This window comes from Osmia lignaria, chromosome 1 (assembly GCF_051020975.1).
Source record: "Osmia lignaria lignaria isolate PbOS001 chromosome 1, iyOsmLign1, whole genome shotgun sequence".
In the NCBI taxonomy this organism is placed as follows: domain Eukaryota; kingdom Metazoa; phylum Arthropoda; class Insecta; order Hymenoptera; family Megachilidae; genus Osmia; species Osmia lignaria.
In genome coordinates, this window is record NC_135032.1 from 10,570,953 (window position 1) to 10,590,892 (window position 19,940).

The window sequence follows — 19,940 nt, forward strand, 5'->3', positions numbered from 1 at the left end:
AGCAGGGTATATCGCGTTAATTCGAAAGCTGGCATCCGTGTCCTGGACAGGGATCGCGTCAAGTAGCCGTTCGACAAATTACAGGATTCGAATCTCGTGTTTCGAGAATCAATCGCGTTTCAGAGAAGCTGCATAACGGATCGAGCAGTCACCTTCCTTTCGATGGCTCTCGATTCGGCGAGCATCGAATTCCAATGGACCCATGGTACAACACAGCTTTCCATCTCAAGATTCCTTTACTCGACGAGCGAGGTTTTAATTAAAATCTTGATGCCCGGTCGAATTAGCCGAAGAACCGTCTGGCCGCGATACAAAAGAACGACGAGTTCTTTGAAGCCCTGGCTGCCGGTCTGGTTAGCGTATTATTATTACAGCAAACTCCTTTACCGTCGTCGACTACCTTCTAGTGTCCTGGCGTGAATAGGCCAACTAACCGGCTACATTCTACGCTTTCACTTCGAGCGAACATCCAACACGTTGTAGCTGAATTTCGCGAGAGAAGCAGCCTCGATAAGCCGGCTGAAAGTCGTTCGCGATCGTTTCCCATCAATCTTCCAACACGCGACACCTTCTACACCATAATACGTGCACCATCTTGACAGCCAGCCGACTCAGGGAACAAGAAGGGAATCTCGGTCTGACTTATCGTCGAGTTTTCTACTGCAGGGAAATAAAGTAATGCTGTTTCTGTATAATGATTTATTTATTAATTTTATGTACTGGAATATAAATACACGTGTATTAATTATTGACATTTATTTATACAAAATTTGTAACTGTCTGACTTATCATTGACCTGTTTCACTTAAAATAAGGAAAAGTATCTCTAAGTCAGTTATACTGTTCGTTAAGTGAAATCTGTGATATATTAGCATAATTATATTAAAAGAAGAATAATATATCACGTCGGGATCTCTCTTTACATTAACGAGTTGTCGAGTTTCAATTAATGAAGGATAAGTTTGTGGAAGTTTAGTCGAAAATTTTAAGCAAATCGTAGGCGTTTGCAGTCGTGCTCTCTCTCTCAATTTTGCGTTTCAAAGTTTCGCGACTTGGCGAGCGATGTAAAACTCCGGGAATTGGTTCAGACGTTGACAAGTCCGCCTCTCGGGGAACACGTTCCGAAGTTGAGACATTTGTCCGGGCCACTCGTAAATTCGAACGAATTTATGCTCCCTATTTCATAGTTGCGCGAAACGAGCGACGTGACAGAGTTTCGCGGATCCATCGTGTATCGAGTTTGTTCGAAAAGTGACTTGCTCCTCGAAAATCACCGTACATTCTTCGGAATTTTCTTTTCCCTACAGCCCTTTGCCTCCTGGGATCCTCTCTATTTTACATAGGTTTTCTTCTAACGTAATTCCGTGACAGGAAAGCACATCCAAATATCCTTGAACAGCGGAGCATGGGTCAATTGTGACCAAATTAATTTAAAGTTAAATGTATAATTTATGAACACCGTTACATTTATAAAATGAAAATAATATTAAATACGATATTGAATTAAACTTGGGTCTCTCTCCATGGTCCGTCGTTCGATCATATTTTATGTCCAACAACATTAATAGACCTGCAATTATTCAACCGCTAAAGTAATTAAAATTCGAGAAAGTCAATGTTGCTCCACCAGTGAATTAACGAACCTCATTAGGAACTTGAAATTTCTGTTTTGACAAGGTTAGGACAGAGGACGACACTTTAGGAAGTTTAGTCTAGTTTTCAGCTTAATAATTGCTCGGTCCGGTCGAAAGTTTCTGCCGAAAGTTCGACAGCCGAAAATATGATAATTCCTGTACGAGGCCTGCTTGCTGTCTCTAGAAAGTGTCGAGGAATATCGTTTTTGTTTTAACGAGACCCTTGGAGCTGACGGCGCTATTATTACACTCACGCTCCACTTTTCCGATATTACGGACGTGTTTTATGAAACTCGAGCGTAAAAAAGGCTGCTATCAATGCTGGCGCTCTGAAAACGCGAGAAACTACCCTCGCCTCTTCTCCTCTATACATATTCCTCTCTCGCGTTACTTTACACGGGGAAAAATTTCATCGATCGTTCCCAGGGTAAGACACCGATCTTGAGAAGAATTTTTATAAACCCCTGACCGGTGGATCCAATCTTGACGGGGGGTGTTTAACGAACGGTACGAATTACGTCTTCGACTCGATTCGCAATGCGCTTACTTCGAGGTACCACGTATCTCCTGTCGAATTTGCATGCGAGCGAGAGGCCAGGCTCGAAATTCAATCTATCCGGCATCGAATTCTCGAGTCACGATCCCGGAGATGCCTTGATTTCCGTGCGCTGACCGCATCAACCGGGGACTTCCGGTTGCTTCGCAGATGGCAAACTCGATCGGAATCGATCCTATTCGGTATACGATTCGTCGAATAGCTTTAACGATTTATCACGGTGAATTATTTACAGAAAATCGCAATGCGACATTTTTGAAGCTTCGAATTTTCAAAGCTTTTGTCGCATTGATTTTTATTCATTTATTTTTAGTATAATGGTACTTGATAATGTCCTTAACTATCTATCACAGAGACAGGCAAACTTCCTTCAGCTTATTCAAAATTCATACGAAAATATCTAGCGGAAGCACAGTGTGCATAGACCAAGTGTTTCGAACGAATTTCATGGATCGATGGTCGCTGGACAAACTGGTAACTTTCGCGAAACAGATGCGTCGACAAAGTTCCCTTCGTGCTTCGCTCGGCAGCGTTTAAGTACAGATCGCTTCACAATAGATTTACATCGTGAAAATTAGGAATTCTCCGTGTTGAAAGAAATATTCCAATGGTAAATTACACGATCGATTTGCGGATGGAGCAACCCTAGTCGCTGGTTAGAGTCGAGGCTGGAAACGGGCGTGATCGTATGCGTTTTACCCGCGCAAAGTACACTGGTACTCGATGTTCACTCGTGGACGCGTGCATACAGCGTGCAATTAACTGAACCTGTTTGCGGTTTGAATTTCTGTGCATGGCGAATTATGTAGTTCCACGGTTTGCCAGTGGAACGTGGCCAGGAGAACCGGACAGCCAGCTGCTGTTTATATGTATTTTCTGAAAGTGTTTAACGATAGTGCTGGCTTTCCATCATAATGCGACATCTGTTGGGCCATGTTTAATAGATAAGGCATTTATTTCTTATATTAGCACCATTCGCATTCGGATCGAGTAACCAGGGTAGAGAAAATTATCCGGGTAATCAGCACGTCTTACATCCCAGCAACCCTTATACGCTGCATCTCTTACATCTCTGCATACATTACATCTCTGCATCACTTACGTCCCTACATCATTTATATTCCTGCACTCCTTATAATCCGGCAATTCTCAGACCTATGCATCCCTTACATCCTTGAGTTCTTCGTATCTTTGCATTCTTTACATCCCTGTATCTCTTACATCTCTGCATCCCTACATTCCTTACATCTCTTCATACCTTAAATCCCTACATTATTATCATCCCCACATTCTTTTCATTCCTAAATTCTTTTCATCCCTACATACCTTACATCCCTTCATCCCTTAAATCCCTACACTCTATTCATCCCTTCACTCTTTTCATCCCTACATTCTCTTCATCCCTACATTCCTTACATATCTTCATCCCTTAAATCCCTACACTCTTTTCATCCCTTCACTCTTTTCATCCCTACATTCCTTTCATCCCTACATTCCTTACATCGCTTGATCCCTTACATCCCTACATTCTTCTCATCCCTACATTTTTTTCATCCCTACATTCTTTTCATCCCTTCATTCTTTTCATCCCTACATTCCTTTCATCCCTACATTCCTTACATCTCTGCATCCCTTATAATAAATATAATATAAAGACTGCTTCGAGTAAAGGTAAGTAAAGGTAAGTTTCGCGAAAATTTCGAAAAAACAGCGCCCCCTAGCGGCAAAAATGTGAACTAAAATTTCGATGTCGAATCAGCGCCATCTGGTTTCGAAAAAAGGAACTAAATCATGCTAAAATTTTGGCCCTCTGGCGGCAAAAATGTGAACTAAAATTTCGATGTCGAATCAGCGCCATCTGGTTTCGAAAAAAGGAACTATATCATGCTCAATTTTTGGCCCTCTGGCGGCAAAAATGTGAACTAAAATTTCGATGTCGAATCAGCGCCATCTGGTTTCGAAAAAAGGAACTATATCATGCTACAATTTTGGCCCTCTAGCGGCAAAAATGTGAACTAAAATTTCGATGTCGAATCAGCGCCACCTGGTTTCGAAAAAAGGAACTAAATCATGCTAAAATTTTGGCCCTCTGGCGGCAAAAATGTGAACTAAAATTTCGATGTCGAATCAGCGCCCTCTGGTGGCGAAAAAAGGAACTAAATTTGCAAGATTTTTCCCTTCCTGTTGCGCGGATATGGGGATTGTGAGGCTTGCAAGCATGTAAGGGATGCAAGGGCACGCAAGGAATATAAAGGGCACGCAAGGGATGTAAAGAATACGCAAGGGATGGAAGAGTTACAAGGGGTATGCGAGGGGTGCAAGGGCACGCAAAGGGTGTAAGGGACACGCAAGGGCATGCAAGGGATGTAAAGGCATGTAAAGGATACGTAAGAAATACGTAAAGGATACGCAAGTGATGGAAGAGTTGCAAGGGGTATGCGAGGGGTGCAAGGGCACGCAAAGAATGTAAGGGACACGCAAGGGGTGCAAGGACATGCAAGGGATGTGCAGGCATGTCAAGTGTACGTAAGGAATACGTAAAGGATACGCAAATGATGCAGGGGATGAAACGGTATAAGAATGGGCACCATGGGGCCCAATAAAAGGGGTAAAATAATAAATAACTCTGAAGGATAAGGTAATGTTTGTAAAAAGGGATAAAATAATAAATTAAAGGGATGCTGAGCTAATCTCCTCAAGAAGGATATAATCTTAAATTTCACCCTCCTTATAAGCTTATCTAATAAGCTAAGAAACTAAATAATATAAATTAGATAAACTCAGGGAATAAATTAAAGGTATATGGATGTTTGAGAGATAGATCTTCACCCCTCGGTGGTCGCTACAAGAGTGACTAGGTTTCACCTCGCTGTAGGTCGAATGGTTGACAACGATGCTCAAACAACCGTGACGTTCCTCTTCACCAATAGAAAATGTCACCAATAGAAAGTCAAAGGTCTAACTTAAGTAATAAGTGGAATTTGATCGTTCAAGGAAAAAATGTTTGTAAAGGAAGGAATTTCAAGGAAGAATTAAACATAATAATTAGTTTGTTATTTTTCCATAAGTAATATTTATTCATAAATAAAGGTATTACATTTTTAATCATCCCTTAATGAGTACATTTACACTGCTTGCTTATTTCATAGTGTCGATTCGGTGAAATTGTACAATACAAGTGGAAAGTATGATTAGATCTCGTCGTTCGCGTTTCATAACGGTCTACCATCTACGAAAGGGTGCTTGTCTCGGTGACACCCTACCTGACGACCCCTAAACGTTTCTGAATGTAAATAGCTGGAAAGGAACGAGGGTGAGAATAAGAAAAAGGTAGAGATAGCATCGAGATAGAGATCTCTCGATCCAAGAAAGGGGAAGAATTGGCCCTTGGCACCGAGTAACTTTTCACGAAACACTTCTCTACAGAACAATCTCACAAATACACCAACGCATCTCGTTACGCTAAAAATGATAAAAAATTAAACTTCATACTCTGACTTTTATCATTCTTAGTTAGTCGAGAAATGAAAAGTAGCGTACACTTTAGAATTATCGCAAAACTGTCGTCGTCGTTTTTCATAAAGACAAATGGTCTCTAAAAAAGCGAACTGTTTTATGACCGAACTATAGTCAGTTTGCAGTACAATATAACCAGCAGCGGGATTTTCTTCGCTTCTAGCATATTGGCGGGCTGCCAAAGATAGATGTCACGAAGGTGTTGGCAAGAAGAATTTACCGAAACGATCCGGGATTAAGTAACACCTTATCTTTATTTGCCTATCGACGAGATCGCTTTATCTTTATTTTTTAAATAAGAAAATTAAACAATTCATAAAACAAGAAATTCACAGCGATAAACTCATCGATATAGAAAATGAAGCGAATACTAAGCGGAAAATAGAACGCTCGTATTTCGCTTTGATTACGCTTGCGATAATAAACATTTTACTATTGATTTACTTGATCGCAATATGTAAAAAAGTTCGCAAAGACGTGTATAGAAAAGGGTGGGCGCGAAGAGGTTGTGGGAAATTGAAAGGGAAGGATATCCCTCCCAGCATTCTCGTGAAAGTATCATAAAAGTATCGGATGTCTGTTTTATCGTCCACTTCCTGCCTTGTCGCAGAGGGAATCGAAAGTAGTCGATACAACGTCGAGATGAGGGATCAGTTTGCTGCCCCTCGCGCCACTTTCCAAGACGAACTAGGCTAACGCACTGCTATACCTCGTAAGGGTGCTCGATTGAAACTTCGGAGATACGGCTCGGCTTTTAGTTACATACACGATCACGTGCGATGGATCCTCTGTTCTCTGAATGATACATTTCCCTCAACGTGAAAGGGGTAAACTTTGATAGAACGTTGGAGGTTTAGACAACCTTAGCTGAACGCTTGTCAATGTCGATGGAAATGTTATATTTTCGACGATACAGAAAGATACAAGTATTTTACTTTAGGTAAGTACAGCGAAACTGTCGAGTCGAAGGGAGGGATCAACGTTAATTCAACTGGATCAAGTTTCTCGTTGAATCGAGGAGACGAGGAAATCAAGAATTCTCTTTGATACGGGTGGGATGTAGACTTCCGGTTCTCTGTTTTCCGTGTAACGTAGATTCACGAATCACTGCCTCCTCGGAGCGACAAGATTTCGGAGTTGAGGAGTTGGAAATTTTCCCTCTGTGCTTCCCTGGAAACTCGTGCTATTCTTTGTCTGCACCTCTTCCTAAACACCTAGAACAAAAGCGTCGAGTATTTTAATTCGACTTGATAAGCATTTGTTTGAAAGAATGGAAATTTATTTGTGCTTACAGGTGGAAGAAGACTGGAAGTACGTGGCGATGGTGCTCGACCGGATCTTCCTCTGGATATTCACAGTGGCCTGCGTGGTGGGCACGGTGTTGATTATCCTACAGGCGCCGAGCCTGTACGACACCACGAAGCCGATCGACATCAAATACAGCAAGATCGCGAAGAAGAAGATGATGCTGATGAACATGGGCCCGGAGGAGGATTAGTCGACGATCCCGCGCGGCTTCGCGCCGCGTCGATCGCATCGGCGACGTCGTCGTCGTCGTCGTCGTCGACGTCGGCGTCCGCGTCGTTCAGCGGGACCGCGTCATCGAAACTGCCGAATTTCGCGTCGATTCCACGATTCCCGTGGAGGAACCTCTCTCGATCGTTGTTGCCGGAGCTGATTCCGGGCTGGTGAACGGAGGAGCAGATCCAGCAACGAGGAGGCAAAAATGCGAGCGAAAGAAAGAAAGAAAGAAAGTTTGAGAAAAGAAAGGCACGGAGCTTTCGTTGAAGAGTGACGAAACCGTGTATCCGTGGCGTTGATCTTTCCCTCTGCGAACTTTTACCGATCGATCCTTCGATCCTGAACTCTCACCGATGGAGGGAACGGGGTGAAATAGCGCGCGTTCGAACGAGTGGATAGCACGAGTGGATCGTGAATGAACACGAACGAGCAAAAGGGAAGCGTGTATGCGTGTGTGAGTGTGTTCGAGCGACGAAAGAAGAGACGGAAAGCTGATGAAGAAATCGGCGACGAAGGTATCGGACGAGGGATAGAAACCGGTGACGGTGCTGGAGGAATAGAAAACGAAGAAAGAGAAAATAATTGAGAGGGGAGAAAAAGTGCCAAATACGCGAAGACACGCGCGCAACGTATTTTTGTAAATCTGGTTTCATACGTAAGGCTAGAGTCGTGCGGCGAGACGTCGAACTGCCCGAACTGCCGATTTTATATAAGAAGACGTTTACACGCAGCAGCTACGAAGACGCGTACATCTCTACACACCCGCATACGTACATACACAAACATACAGACACATTAACGAATCACTCATTACAGAGAAGCGTGACAGGAAATTCACGTGGTAACGAAGCGCGTAAACAAAAAATTTATACGTAAATGTAAACGAGTTAAACGAGAGGGAGAGAATAGGAGGAAGAAGATCGAGGAAGAGATGAGGAGGACGCGCGCTGTTTCTCGCGTGCGTTCCTTAACGCATCCCCTTTTGCTGTGCACACGTGTACATAGGTATATAGAAATTATACATCTATTACATTGCGTAGATAATATAATCGACGATCTCAGCGTATGAGCACAACGCGAAATATTCATCCGCATTCTCGACACATCGTATCAAATATTCATGACGTTGCGTTCGCACAACCGAGGCGCATCGTCGTTGAAGATGAAGAATAGGAGAAAACATAGGGAGCAAGCGTAGCCCACACGACGAAGGAGGATTCTTCGGCCGGAGAATTGCTTCCGGTGATAAAGAACGAGTCGTCGAGGCGGAGATTATTATGCCAGGAAGCGTGCGGCAACCGGGGTTGAAAAGAAACGAAAATAAAAAAGAGAAGGAAAAAGGAAGAGAACTGAAAATTTTCCTCGTTTTTCCTCTTTCCTATCCGATCGTCGAACGCGGCAACGGCGCTGCCGGACGGATTTCACGGTCTCATCGACAGTTTTTTAATTTATCTTCGCAATTGTTCCGGACCAGAGCGCGGCTCGATATTATCAAGACGAATCATTCCATCGAACGCGCCGTTGCGAGCGGGATAACTCGAAATCGATTCGATTCCTGGCGACTCCTTCGTCGTGCGTGTTCCCGTGCAAGCGAGAGGATCGCGAGCGGAAGACACTCGCAAACAACTGCCAACCGGACGAACCTCTGACTAACTCGAACGTTATCGATGGATCGAGTACGAGAAAACAGGACAACGAATGTGGAAGGATTCGGTGCCAGGATGCAGAAAACTAGGAAGGCAATTGTTTCGATGTTACAGTGCCAATCGAGATTTCGGCTGTTTCCTTTTTACCTATCGACATTTTTGGCGAGCTTCTTCCTTGAAACGGCTACTCGAACATCCAGATAGAACTTGAAGAATCTCCAATCGTGTCTCCCAAGGAATAATCCTTGATTTTTTCCTACGGCTTTTTATTGAAACGACCGTCTTTCAGGAACCTTCTGCCCTCGACAATTCTGTGATACGTCTTCCTGCCGTGAACCCAACGAAACGTCGACCTTTCAGCTCGATCGAGGAAAGAAAAAAGAAAGGAGAAAGGGATCAGAGTTTACGAAGGACCAACGACTGCCATTCTACGGTGCGTTTCGTTTCGCGGAAACCAGACGTACGCCGAGTTTTCTCTTCTTCTTGGCCGGATCTCGTGGCTGGCTGGTGCAGCGGATCGATACCACCCCCGTATAGCGAAGGAAACGGGCAAAGGACGACAAAGGAAGACGCTTATAGTTCGAAGAACTCGAAACCTGTATTCTGATTATCGAATGATTTGAAAGAAGGAGCACTGATACGCCAGAATTTACAAAGATAATCCGAAAGAAATAGTTCAGTTTCTATTCATTATATGTAAACGCGAAATTGTGTTTGTTCTTTAAATGGAAATAAGGATGTATAAAAATTTATGAAAAGAACGAGGGATCGTATTGTAAACAGCTTCGTTTTTACCCTCCGAATGTAATCACGAAACCATGGAAATTTATAAGGGAGAATAATTTTCAGTGTGGAAGAAGCGAGCTTGAAAAGCAGGAAGAATAATATCGTCGCAAGGATATAGAGGACGGTGCAGCGAGTTTCCTTTTTGTTCTTTAAATGCAAATTTGGAACTATGAAAATTTATGAAAAGAATCAAGAATCGTGGTATCGTGAACGGTTTCGATTTTCCCCTCTACGAAAGTACAGAATTTTATAAGGAAAATAATTTTCGATAGAGGAAGGGGTGAAGGATACCGCGTTGCAAGAGTGTGCAGTGATAGATCTGAAACAGTGCAATTAATTTCTTTTTTCTTTTTACAAGGTAACTCGATGTATCATTGATATCGTACGTCGTCAGACCGTCGAAGAAGAGTTCTACCGTTCCCGAGACCTCTCGTCAGTCTTTCAATGCACCCGAAACTCCCAGAAGCCTTACGTTATCACTCGACCTCGCCGTATACCACGTTCAGTCTTTCAAGAATCATTTTTCACGTTCAGACGACGCTCAAATCGGCTTGAACATTTTTCATTGCTCGATGGAATCCTTCCTCGAACGCCCATCAAACTGGCCACATGGAGCGAGTGACCGACCGCGTATAAACTCGTGCCACAACAGACATTTTTACTCCGACAATGCGGAGTCGCGATGAAGGGGTACACAGCAGGCAGCTACGTCCCCTTCGAAGCGGTATAATAATCAATTTATTTGCTCACGTAAAGGTAACGGTATAATATATATTTAATATGTGCATATAGGTATAAACGGGAGAGAATTAATTACACGAGAGAACTAATTAATCGCATAGCCGAGGAACGAAACACTCGTCGAGACGGTGGCGGTGGTGGTTAATGGTGGTGGTGATGGTGGTTGCTAATGGTGTGGTGCGTGGGACGTATTGTTACGCTGATCCAGGAACACGTGGCTGTGCGAAGTTTGGGTGTCGGGAAATCTGATGATCCGGGATGATGCTACGGGATATACGTGTTTTCGAAAATTCATGGGGGTGGAAGAGGAGATAGAACCAACATAAAGTGGCTTTCAAACTTGTTCTTATCGATGGCGTATCGCTGCAAAGATTAACTTCTTCACGAAAATATTGGACTTTGAGGAATGTTTATTTAGAACGATGCTGTCGGAAATTGGACAGGTTAGTTAATAATTGAATTCGTTATGTACATTACCGAGCATGGTAGGTTTCACTGAGGAACATAATCCCCCCCCTTGGTTCCTGGGTTGATGGCCCTCACCATAGGCCACCCCTTTCAGGGGTTCCCCAGGTCCCAGTCCCCCCGGGGACTTGCCCCTTCTCGAGCTCCCGTCCGTCCTCGGTGACGGTCCCGAGAAGAGTGACCGCTCACAGGTGTAGGCGTCTTATATATAGGCCTGCGGTGCCCCCCACCACTTGACCATGCACGCCTACGCGCGAAGATTTGAATTGATATTTACCTTATATTCGTGTTTTTCAATTATATTCGAAATTTTATCGATACTTAATGATTAAAAGTTATGTTATTTATTTTTCTAAACCTTTTTTAATAATAATATCATTAAAATTAAGGTTCTGCTTCCCTTTTAACATTATTTTTTCTAAGAAAATCTATCGTGCTCGATATTGTACATGGTACAATTCGAAGAATACAGTTTGATAATCATTAAACAATATATTTTAATAATATATTATCTTTGATATATCGATTTGATAATGATATAATTATTTCACAATTATCAATTACTTTGGTTAATTGTTTAATTAAATTTTGTCTTGAATTTGAATAATGGACTTAAATGTTTGCGTTTGTTCGAAACATTCCTCGTTGCAACAAATAACTCGGTAAAGTTTCATTGGTGGAAATCGCGAATGTCGAAACAGTGTTCACGAAGTAGAATTTTCGGTGTATACCCAAGGAAATTGTTGCTGCCGCGTTCTACCGCGTCGCATTGTTTACTGACCGTGTCTCTAACTTCCTGTTCCCGGTTATTAATTTACGACACTGCTTAAATCAGACTTCAAACGCGAATCGGCCACGCTTTCTGAAGTTATTACGCGAACGTCACGCGGCAACGTAATGTACGATGTTGCGTCGACGGTAGAAACTGGGTCACCGGTTTGAAATCACGCTCGCCTCGAAACAATTTTTCCCAACAAATCATAGAACCGAAGGAAAACAATGTTCCCTCGTATCTACGTATTGTTGAACGAATTTCAATCGAAATAAGACGAGAAAACATCGCGGTTGTTTGCTTAAAGAGAAGAAAATTTTAGAAATACAATTACCGTTTATTCGAGTCGTTAAATTAAATGAACCGCGCTTGAAATACGAGTTAATCGTAACGATATAAATAATATGTCCTTACAGGAGGGTATAATTTCTCTGTCTGAAGAGAGGTATCATAAATCAACCTTTAAATGGCCGGCACTGACGAATATTCTCGGGAAAAGAGAAACGCGAAAAGGTTAACCGTAACGACACATTAAATTAACTCAGACCGTGCGAAATCCCGTCGTTACAGTTAAAGAATTAGCTTACATTAATTATCGCGAAACCGCTTAATTTTCCTCGACGAGCTCGCTGCAGAATTTCCAAATTTTGTTACGGAATCGTAGAGTTTTCCTCTTGGGAATTTTCTCACAGGTGTTAATGTTTTATTAAAAGTGACAAAGTTAATCGATGCAGCGTTTGGAAGATGATGGAAACTACCCCTTTCTCTACCACTCCCATTGTTTGGAGAATATAAGAACGATTGTTGATACGATTAATATCAAGGCCAGTGTAAACGAGGGATTTTCATCTTTGCAATTTTTCAATAATGATATTTTTATTTTAAATTCGTATTTTGGAATATTTTAAAATTTTCTCTATTGACAACCCATATGTTTATGTATTAAATTATTTAACTCAAGACCCAAGTGTAATTAAATCATTTCCATTTCGTGTTAACAATTTTGAAATTTTATTAATTGGTAATGGGAGACTAAATAATTATAATTAAATCACTTGTCTACACTGAGCCTCAAAAATCATGCAAAGGAAAAAAGAAATGAAGAAGAAAGTTGTTGAATACGATAACGACGTGGAATGAAGGATTTCTGGGTTCTAGAGATATTGTCGTACGTTAAGTTGGTACTCGTTGATAATAAACGTTGATAATCGATTGTGACAATGAAAAACAGGGGGAGTGCGATTTCTCGTGGATTGAATTTCATTCAGAGTCTCATTGATCGTATCGATCGACAGGCTTTACGAATTGCCGCGAACGATTAGGGTTAATTAATAGACGAATCTGTTTGAATCTGCTTCGATCCACCGAGATCTTCAACGATACTCGTTTCGCTGATAGTTTTTAACTAATCTTTCGTTACTTTGTTCCTTTTTAAACACAGTCAGAATCGAAAGTGAATATACACCTTTGTCATATTCTTACTATATACAGGAAGATATACAAAATAATGTAGTTAATGTAAAGAGTACAAAAATAAGTGATAAGGGTAGATGAATATTACACACGTTGACTGACATACTGTAATAAAAATGATTAAATTCCTTAATTAAATTTTTTTTAATTATCGCTGTTCTATTTCAGTGACTCGATATTAAGGCAGAAAAATTTGAAATTAATAAGGGTAATATTTGATGGAGGATATTCTATTAGAAAAATTTAGAAAATGATTAAATGCTCTGATTTTCTATGAAAATTTCTGGCTAATTTCGAAGCAAAGGGTGAAATTGAGTTTGCAAAGTGGATGATCATCATGGCAGTCAACGTGTTAATAATGGTCGAAACGAAGGTCGTTGCAGGTTGATCAATCGAAGCAGACCCGTTGTGTTTAATGACAGGTAATCGCGGATCGTTGCAATCCATGGGGGTTGATCGAGGGGTAGGTGTCGCACGCGTGTGTGCCAACACATTCGGATACGCCGTCGTGCCTGTTCGTCCCATACGCGGCGAACTTTCACCCTAAAAATCGTCGAACGATTCCGATCACGCGTTCTCTTCGCCGACGAGCAAATGAAATATAAATGGTCTTCGTTAAGGAATAAATACGATCTATTTTAAGGAAGAAAATCGATGAATAGCGACCCAATTTTCTAGATTTTTCAACTTACGTCTTCCTCCTTCAGAAAATTTGCCAGATGAATAATTATTAAAAGCAGAGCTTTTCTAAAACATTGTAAGGGGACACTGTAAACGCTACCTAATCCCAGCAACCGTATTTAACCCCGAATAAATAAAACCCGTGTGAATGTAATTCAACAGGCATTCATCGAGCTATCTTTGCCAAAAATGCTCCGCCTTCTCGGTTGCGACACGTGAAAATTAATTAAAATCCACAAGAAGAGCCCTGGTGATCGCGACGGAGATCCTAGATTTTTTTCTCTCCTCCCTCTTTTGAATAGAGCCGTATAATCATCTGAAGGAGTTAGTCAGTCGCCGTTTGAATAGGAAGGATTCTATACATGAAATAATTCTGTTTTCTCGTCTGGTTGCATCCTCGCGCGGCAAGATCCGCTCGGTTTCTTTTTCTTTTTCTCGCCCCGAACGGAGAGGAGTCGGCCGAGCCTTGAAAGGATAGCTGGTGGCGTCGCGTGGTAATTGAATTTTTCACTCGCCCCGGGCCTTGGTAGACGCGCGATTCATTAGCAGTGTAAACCCAGGGGCTGGAAATTAGGGCGTGCATGTAAGGTAAACGAGCGAGAGCGAACGAAACGACGAGCAAATGGATTAAGCGAGCGCTGATTCCGTGAACGTGGACGAGTTCTCACGGCAGAGGGATAGCTCGCAGTTTCGATTATCACGGGGAAACGTGTCCACCTTTCCGAAACGACGGGTCTGATTAAAATTTTCATCCCTTATCTTATCACCCTTTTTCTTTGTCGAGGGTGTTGTTCGACGGTTCGAAAGTTTGAGATCAGATGGATTCAAAAATTGCCGGAGTACGAGATCTTGTTAATAAATAACAATTTTATCAAATAATTTTTATCCCCGCTGTATTTATAACATATAGATAGTATTGAGAAATAAATGAAAAATATGCAACCACACCCTTTGTAATTCATTTAATTTCATAAGAACATGATGTCAAATTTTCGATCGGATATTCCTTTTGAAAAATTTTCTATTCTACCTGAAATTAACTCGATATTGAATATTGATTGAAAATAATTGCGGTTCTGAAGGGGTTCACGAGTACGCGTGATCGGACACCGTGTTGCAAAAATCCGTCTTCCTGTCTACGTGTTTCTTCCGGTTTCTCGCTGTTCTCGCGTGTCCATCGTACGTGGGCGCACCCATGGTTAAACGTTGTTCGAGAATTATACATTACGTACATACGTGTGACTGTGTGTAGATTAAATTTCGAGTAAGTGTTTACAAGTATAAACTCGCGCGCGCGATAGCCTTGATAAGCGAAACTCGACAATTGCGTAAGTGATAATCTCGTAAGCGTGTTAATTACTATAGGTAGACCCTTCCGATTGTGACCCTCGTGCCCAGGATTTGCCAATCCTTATTTTTCACCCTTAACACTATCGACTTAAGTTTGTAAATATTTTCAAAAGACACTTGATTTAGCAAGTCTTAAAAATGAAAAAATTAATTTCATCAAAAATATTTAACACTAGAACGATTAAATTACATAAATGACTAATGAGCTAAGTTTCTCCATCACCTGTTCATTTATTTCGAATTCTAAGCTAATTGTTCTAGTGTTAAATAAATTCGAGATTTTTTTTTTTCAATTTTTATGTTGGTTCATCAGCCGTCCGGACGTCCAAATGGTTTCTATGAAAAAAAAAGGGACGTTTCGTACACGGCCACGGTCTGGGTCACAGTCTTGAAACGCTCAAATAAAACCAAGTTAACTGTATCGTCAGAAGCTTAAAGTCTTCCGTGGGGCATTCCTGACAATGACGATTTTTCTCGGGGTGATCCGCAAAACGGCCAAATAAATGATCGAAAGAAAAGGAACTAACAATATAAAAAGAAAACGAAACAAAGAGAGAAAGAAACAAGGGAGAACGATGATGTTTAACGCGACGGTAAATTCGTCGTCCTGTAAACACACCGTCGATTTACGTGGGAACGTGAAAGAGAAATGTTAAACCGTCCATAAAGAGAATTTACGTAACATGTACGACGAACGACAGGGATTTCGTTTCCGTATCGCAAACGGGAATTTTCTACTTTACCGAATGCACGGTTCACTGCGTAGTCCACTCGAGTAACCTGATTATTAATTTCCTTTTTTTTTTTCAAAGGTTCATTGAACATTCAGATTTTCTGTTTAATTGCTTTTTTAACACCAGGAGACAGTTGCGTGATGCGAAAGTAACGAAACCGATTTATGATTCGTTTTCTTTTTTTAACCCTTGAACAGCGAAGCCTGGGTCACTCCTGACCCAAACAAGGATATTAACTTAAAGTTAAACATATAATTTTTAAACGAAAGAATAATTTTTAACGAAACGGTGTAAAATTTATGGGGCTCTCTCCATGGTCCGCCGTCCGAGGGTTAATTAGCAATGCCACAATTCTGAATTTCTATTCGAATATAAAACAATTAAATTTCAAACAATCAGTCAATAATGGTACGATAATTAAATTAATTAAAGTGAGTTGTCTTAATTGGACTAATTATCGTTACTTTCGCGACAGAAGCAAGTATCGGTTTCTTAATTACGTTAGTAGTGGTCTAAAGTGATCGTGAATTCTTCCGACAATCGTGCATCAATCGTTTCTTCCATAGTCGTACGAATCTCAGCATAATTGAATCACACCATCAAAGGGGCACGTCTCTTTGCTACGGGACAATTTTTCACGTTTTCATCGAGGGATCTTAGATTTATAACAAACACGACGACGAACGATCCAGAGTGATCGGTGATACGTCATCGAGAAAAAAAAATAAAAAAATTAAGAAACGGAGAACGGTCGCGGACGGCGTTTGAAAAGCGGATTCGAAAATCGCTTCAGATACTTTTCGAAAATCGAAGAATCTTCTCTGTTGGCGCACACGCACGGTTCCCTCCTGTTTGCTCGTTTAACAGATACTATTTGTAACCATCGCCAGACGTGGTAGAATTTTGACAGTGCAACGTGACGCACCGCGTTTTGGAAAATCGTTTTCTCATTCAATATCCTTGCCCACGTTTTGATCACTGAATTTAATCGGTGTTGATGAATTACAAGTGTTAATTGGGTAGACTAATTATAAGTCTGGCACAATTTCATGACATAAAAGTATTACAAAATACCACTTGTGGCATATCAAATTGAAGCTTAAAATATAATTAAAATAACTACATTAACCCTTCATTGATATTCTTAATACAAAATGGCTGGTTGCCAGTCAAAGCAAATAGTGGTTGATTTTGAAACCTGAAAAGTCTGATTAAAATTCATGACATAAAAGTATTCTGAAATAGTCCTTATGATACATGAAATTAAAGCTTAAAATATAAAGAAATTTAACAACATTTCAATCCTATCAGATTTTTTAATTGTTACTTGTAATTCAACAGCACTTTGAACTTCGCCCTGTCTTTCTACAGAGAGTCAAATAAACGCTCTTTACATTTTTTTACGATATCGTAGAATTAACAAAAGGTGGATAGAAATTAAGTATATTGATATAAAACGATTATCCAAAACGGTGAGCGGTTTTTATACAACGGAGCGCTAGATTTCATTGATAGCGCTTTTGAAAGGGATTCGAGCGACGAAGGCCACGATAGACACTGGAAAAAGCGTCTTGTTTTCCAAAGAAAAAAAAGAAACAAATGAATAAGAAAAATAAGCGAGAATGTACGATCGTCTTTCGAAGCAGAGGGAGGATCGATAGGCACGCGGGTAAACCCTTTGAACTCTTTTTCTCCTCGGGAAAAATTTCACCGTGTTTCCGATTCGCAGATTTTCCATATCTCGCTATAAACTTTTCCATAGTATTTCGAAAATTTCCATCACCCACATTCGCCCCATTTTCCATTCCCTTCGATTATCGAACCAATTAGGATTTATATGAAAAGGGTGCAACCCCATAGAAACTCACCAGAATCATCAAAAGGCACGGAATTGTGTTCGCCACGTGTTCGAAAACAGGTGAAAACCATAAAACAACACGCATGTGGTTCCGTAATATCGAACGGAGAATTTTTTTAAATCCCGGGGATGGAAGGGTTGAAGAAGGGGTTGCGAGATGGCTATAGGGATCTCTTCGTGTGTTCGAACGGATTAAATCGAAATCTTTGCTCAACGTTGCATACGTGTTATATAAATATATATATATATATATATAAATATAAATATAAATATAAATATATATAAATAAGATGATGTTATCTTATAGTGTTGCAAAATAGTGTTAACTCACGGCCGAGCAAGAAGAAAATTCCGTGTTTCCGGCCACGTCGTGATCCGTTGTGTTCAAAGAACGAAGAAGGATCTTGGTTTTTTTTCGGACGGAAATGACTAAATCGAAGGGGATGATATGGAAGAGGAGTGAACACCATCGATGCACGGTGGCCGCGAACGATGTCGAAACGAAATGAAACGAAACGAAACGGTGGAATAAAATAAAAAAGGAGACAGTGTGTAGATTATTAAAACCAACGTAAAAAAAAAAAAATGGTAACAATAGTAATAACGATACTAATAACGATGCTAAAAAAAAAACGCTGTTAAGGAATAATGAAGCATAGTGAATAAACGAGTAACGGATAATAGCACGTAACACGCAGTAATAAACTACCACTTAAACAATAAACGAGTTACGAGTAACGTTTAACCCTAAGGTTAAGTAAAACGAGAAAAAAAAAAAAATAATCACGCTGAATAACAAATTTATCGAGTATTAATTAATTAAAGAAAATGATAAAATAAAATAAATAAATAAAAATGGTACCCTTCGCAAGTATATCGAGGCGTTGAACTCTTACTATGCGACGATCACGAAACGTTATTACCGTTGTATGTGTGTACGGATGTGTGTTTACGTGCGTATGTGGGCGTATATATTGTTACCAAAAAAAAAAAAAAATAAATAAATAAATAAAAATAAAGAAAGGGGAAGAGGAATGAGAAGAAGAAGAGACGAAAGTGACTAGTCGAAGAAAAGAAATTGTAAACCGTGTAAAACTGATAGTATTGTTAAGACAATCAGACACTTATTGCTCCCGGCCATCTTGTGGGCCATCCGTGAATATTTCGTCGATAATCGATTAGAGAAAAAAAAAACTGGATCAGATCGAGACGAACGAGCAGTGGGTAATAGCGATTCGTCAACTCGCCTCTGTCGTGTCTCGGAATGATTTCTACTGGAAAATCGATGGAAGATCCTTTGACATTGATCCCTTGCTATCTGGGAAGGGAGATTCGAGCAGGGTGAAGAGGACGATTCTCTTTTCTTTTTCTACCCCCCTCAGATTTTCTACGGTTTCAAAAAAACATACCAACAAACGAAAGAGAGTGAAGGCGGTGAAGCGACTGTGTTTGTATGAATTGATCGAGCTGAATGTTTTATTAGGAATCGACATTGAGAGCGACAGCAGCTGTCAACCCCCCTTTTTCCTGGGGTGGTTCCAAGGGAAAGGGGTGCACTATTACAGCGAACATGTTTATACAGGATGTCGGTGGAAATTGGGGTGAAATTTAATATATCACGTTTGTGTAATTCTCCTTCATCGAAGCGTTGATTAACAGAAATATTTATTGCGTTAATGAATTTTCACGTAATTTTTCAATGTAATTTCAACGATTGAAATTTTCTTTAAATCATCCACCCTTATTCCCGAATTTCTAAAAATACCCTGTATGAACGAGGCGCGTATGTTTCACTCGTGGAACGAGAGACATACGAGTCCGTTTTCCTCCGTTTCGAAGAAATCACTGGTTCTTCGACTCGCATCGCTCTCGTTCCGAATTGCAAGTCACAGTAAACGTTCAACATACGAGTTCGGATCGAACTTAGGGCTACATAGTACGCACAAAAAGAAATACCTAGATGATAAAGGAACACGTGTAAATAAAGCTTAATGGAGGCGGTTTCTATTTAATTTGCGAAATAATTACGTTTATTTGTCACGTTAAACGCTGTTAACTGTACGGAGGAATCATCGTCCATCGTGGACAAAACTTTTTTTTGTATCGAAACGAAGAATTTCATGTAACAAATGAATAAAAATGTATTGAAACAAGATGCACCTTTGGAAAGCGAAATTTGCACCCTTTATTAACCCTGAAATCTTTCG

General features: G+C 40.6%; 1 protein-coding gene across 2 annotated transcripts in view; it reads left to right on the forward strand.

The window, feature by feature from the left end:
• Positions 1-19,102, forward strand: part of nAChRalpha1 (nicotinic acetylcholine receptor alpha1) — a 112,508-nt gene extending 93,406 nt beyond the window's left edge. For both annotated transcript variants that reach the window (XM_034328646.2, XM_034328647.2), the window contains one exon: positions 7,001-19,102. In XM_034328646.2, coding sequence (XP_034184537.1) covers positions 7,001-7,204 — 204 coding nt within the window. In that variant the 3' untranslated portion in view covers positions 7,205-19,102. The remainder of the gene's footprint in view (positions 1-7,000) is intronic.
• The last annotated feature ends 838 nt before the right edge of the window (positions 19,103-19,940 follow it).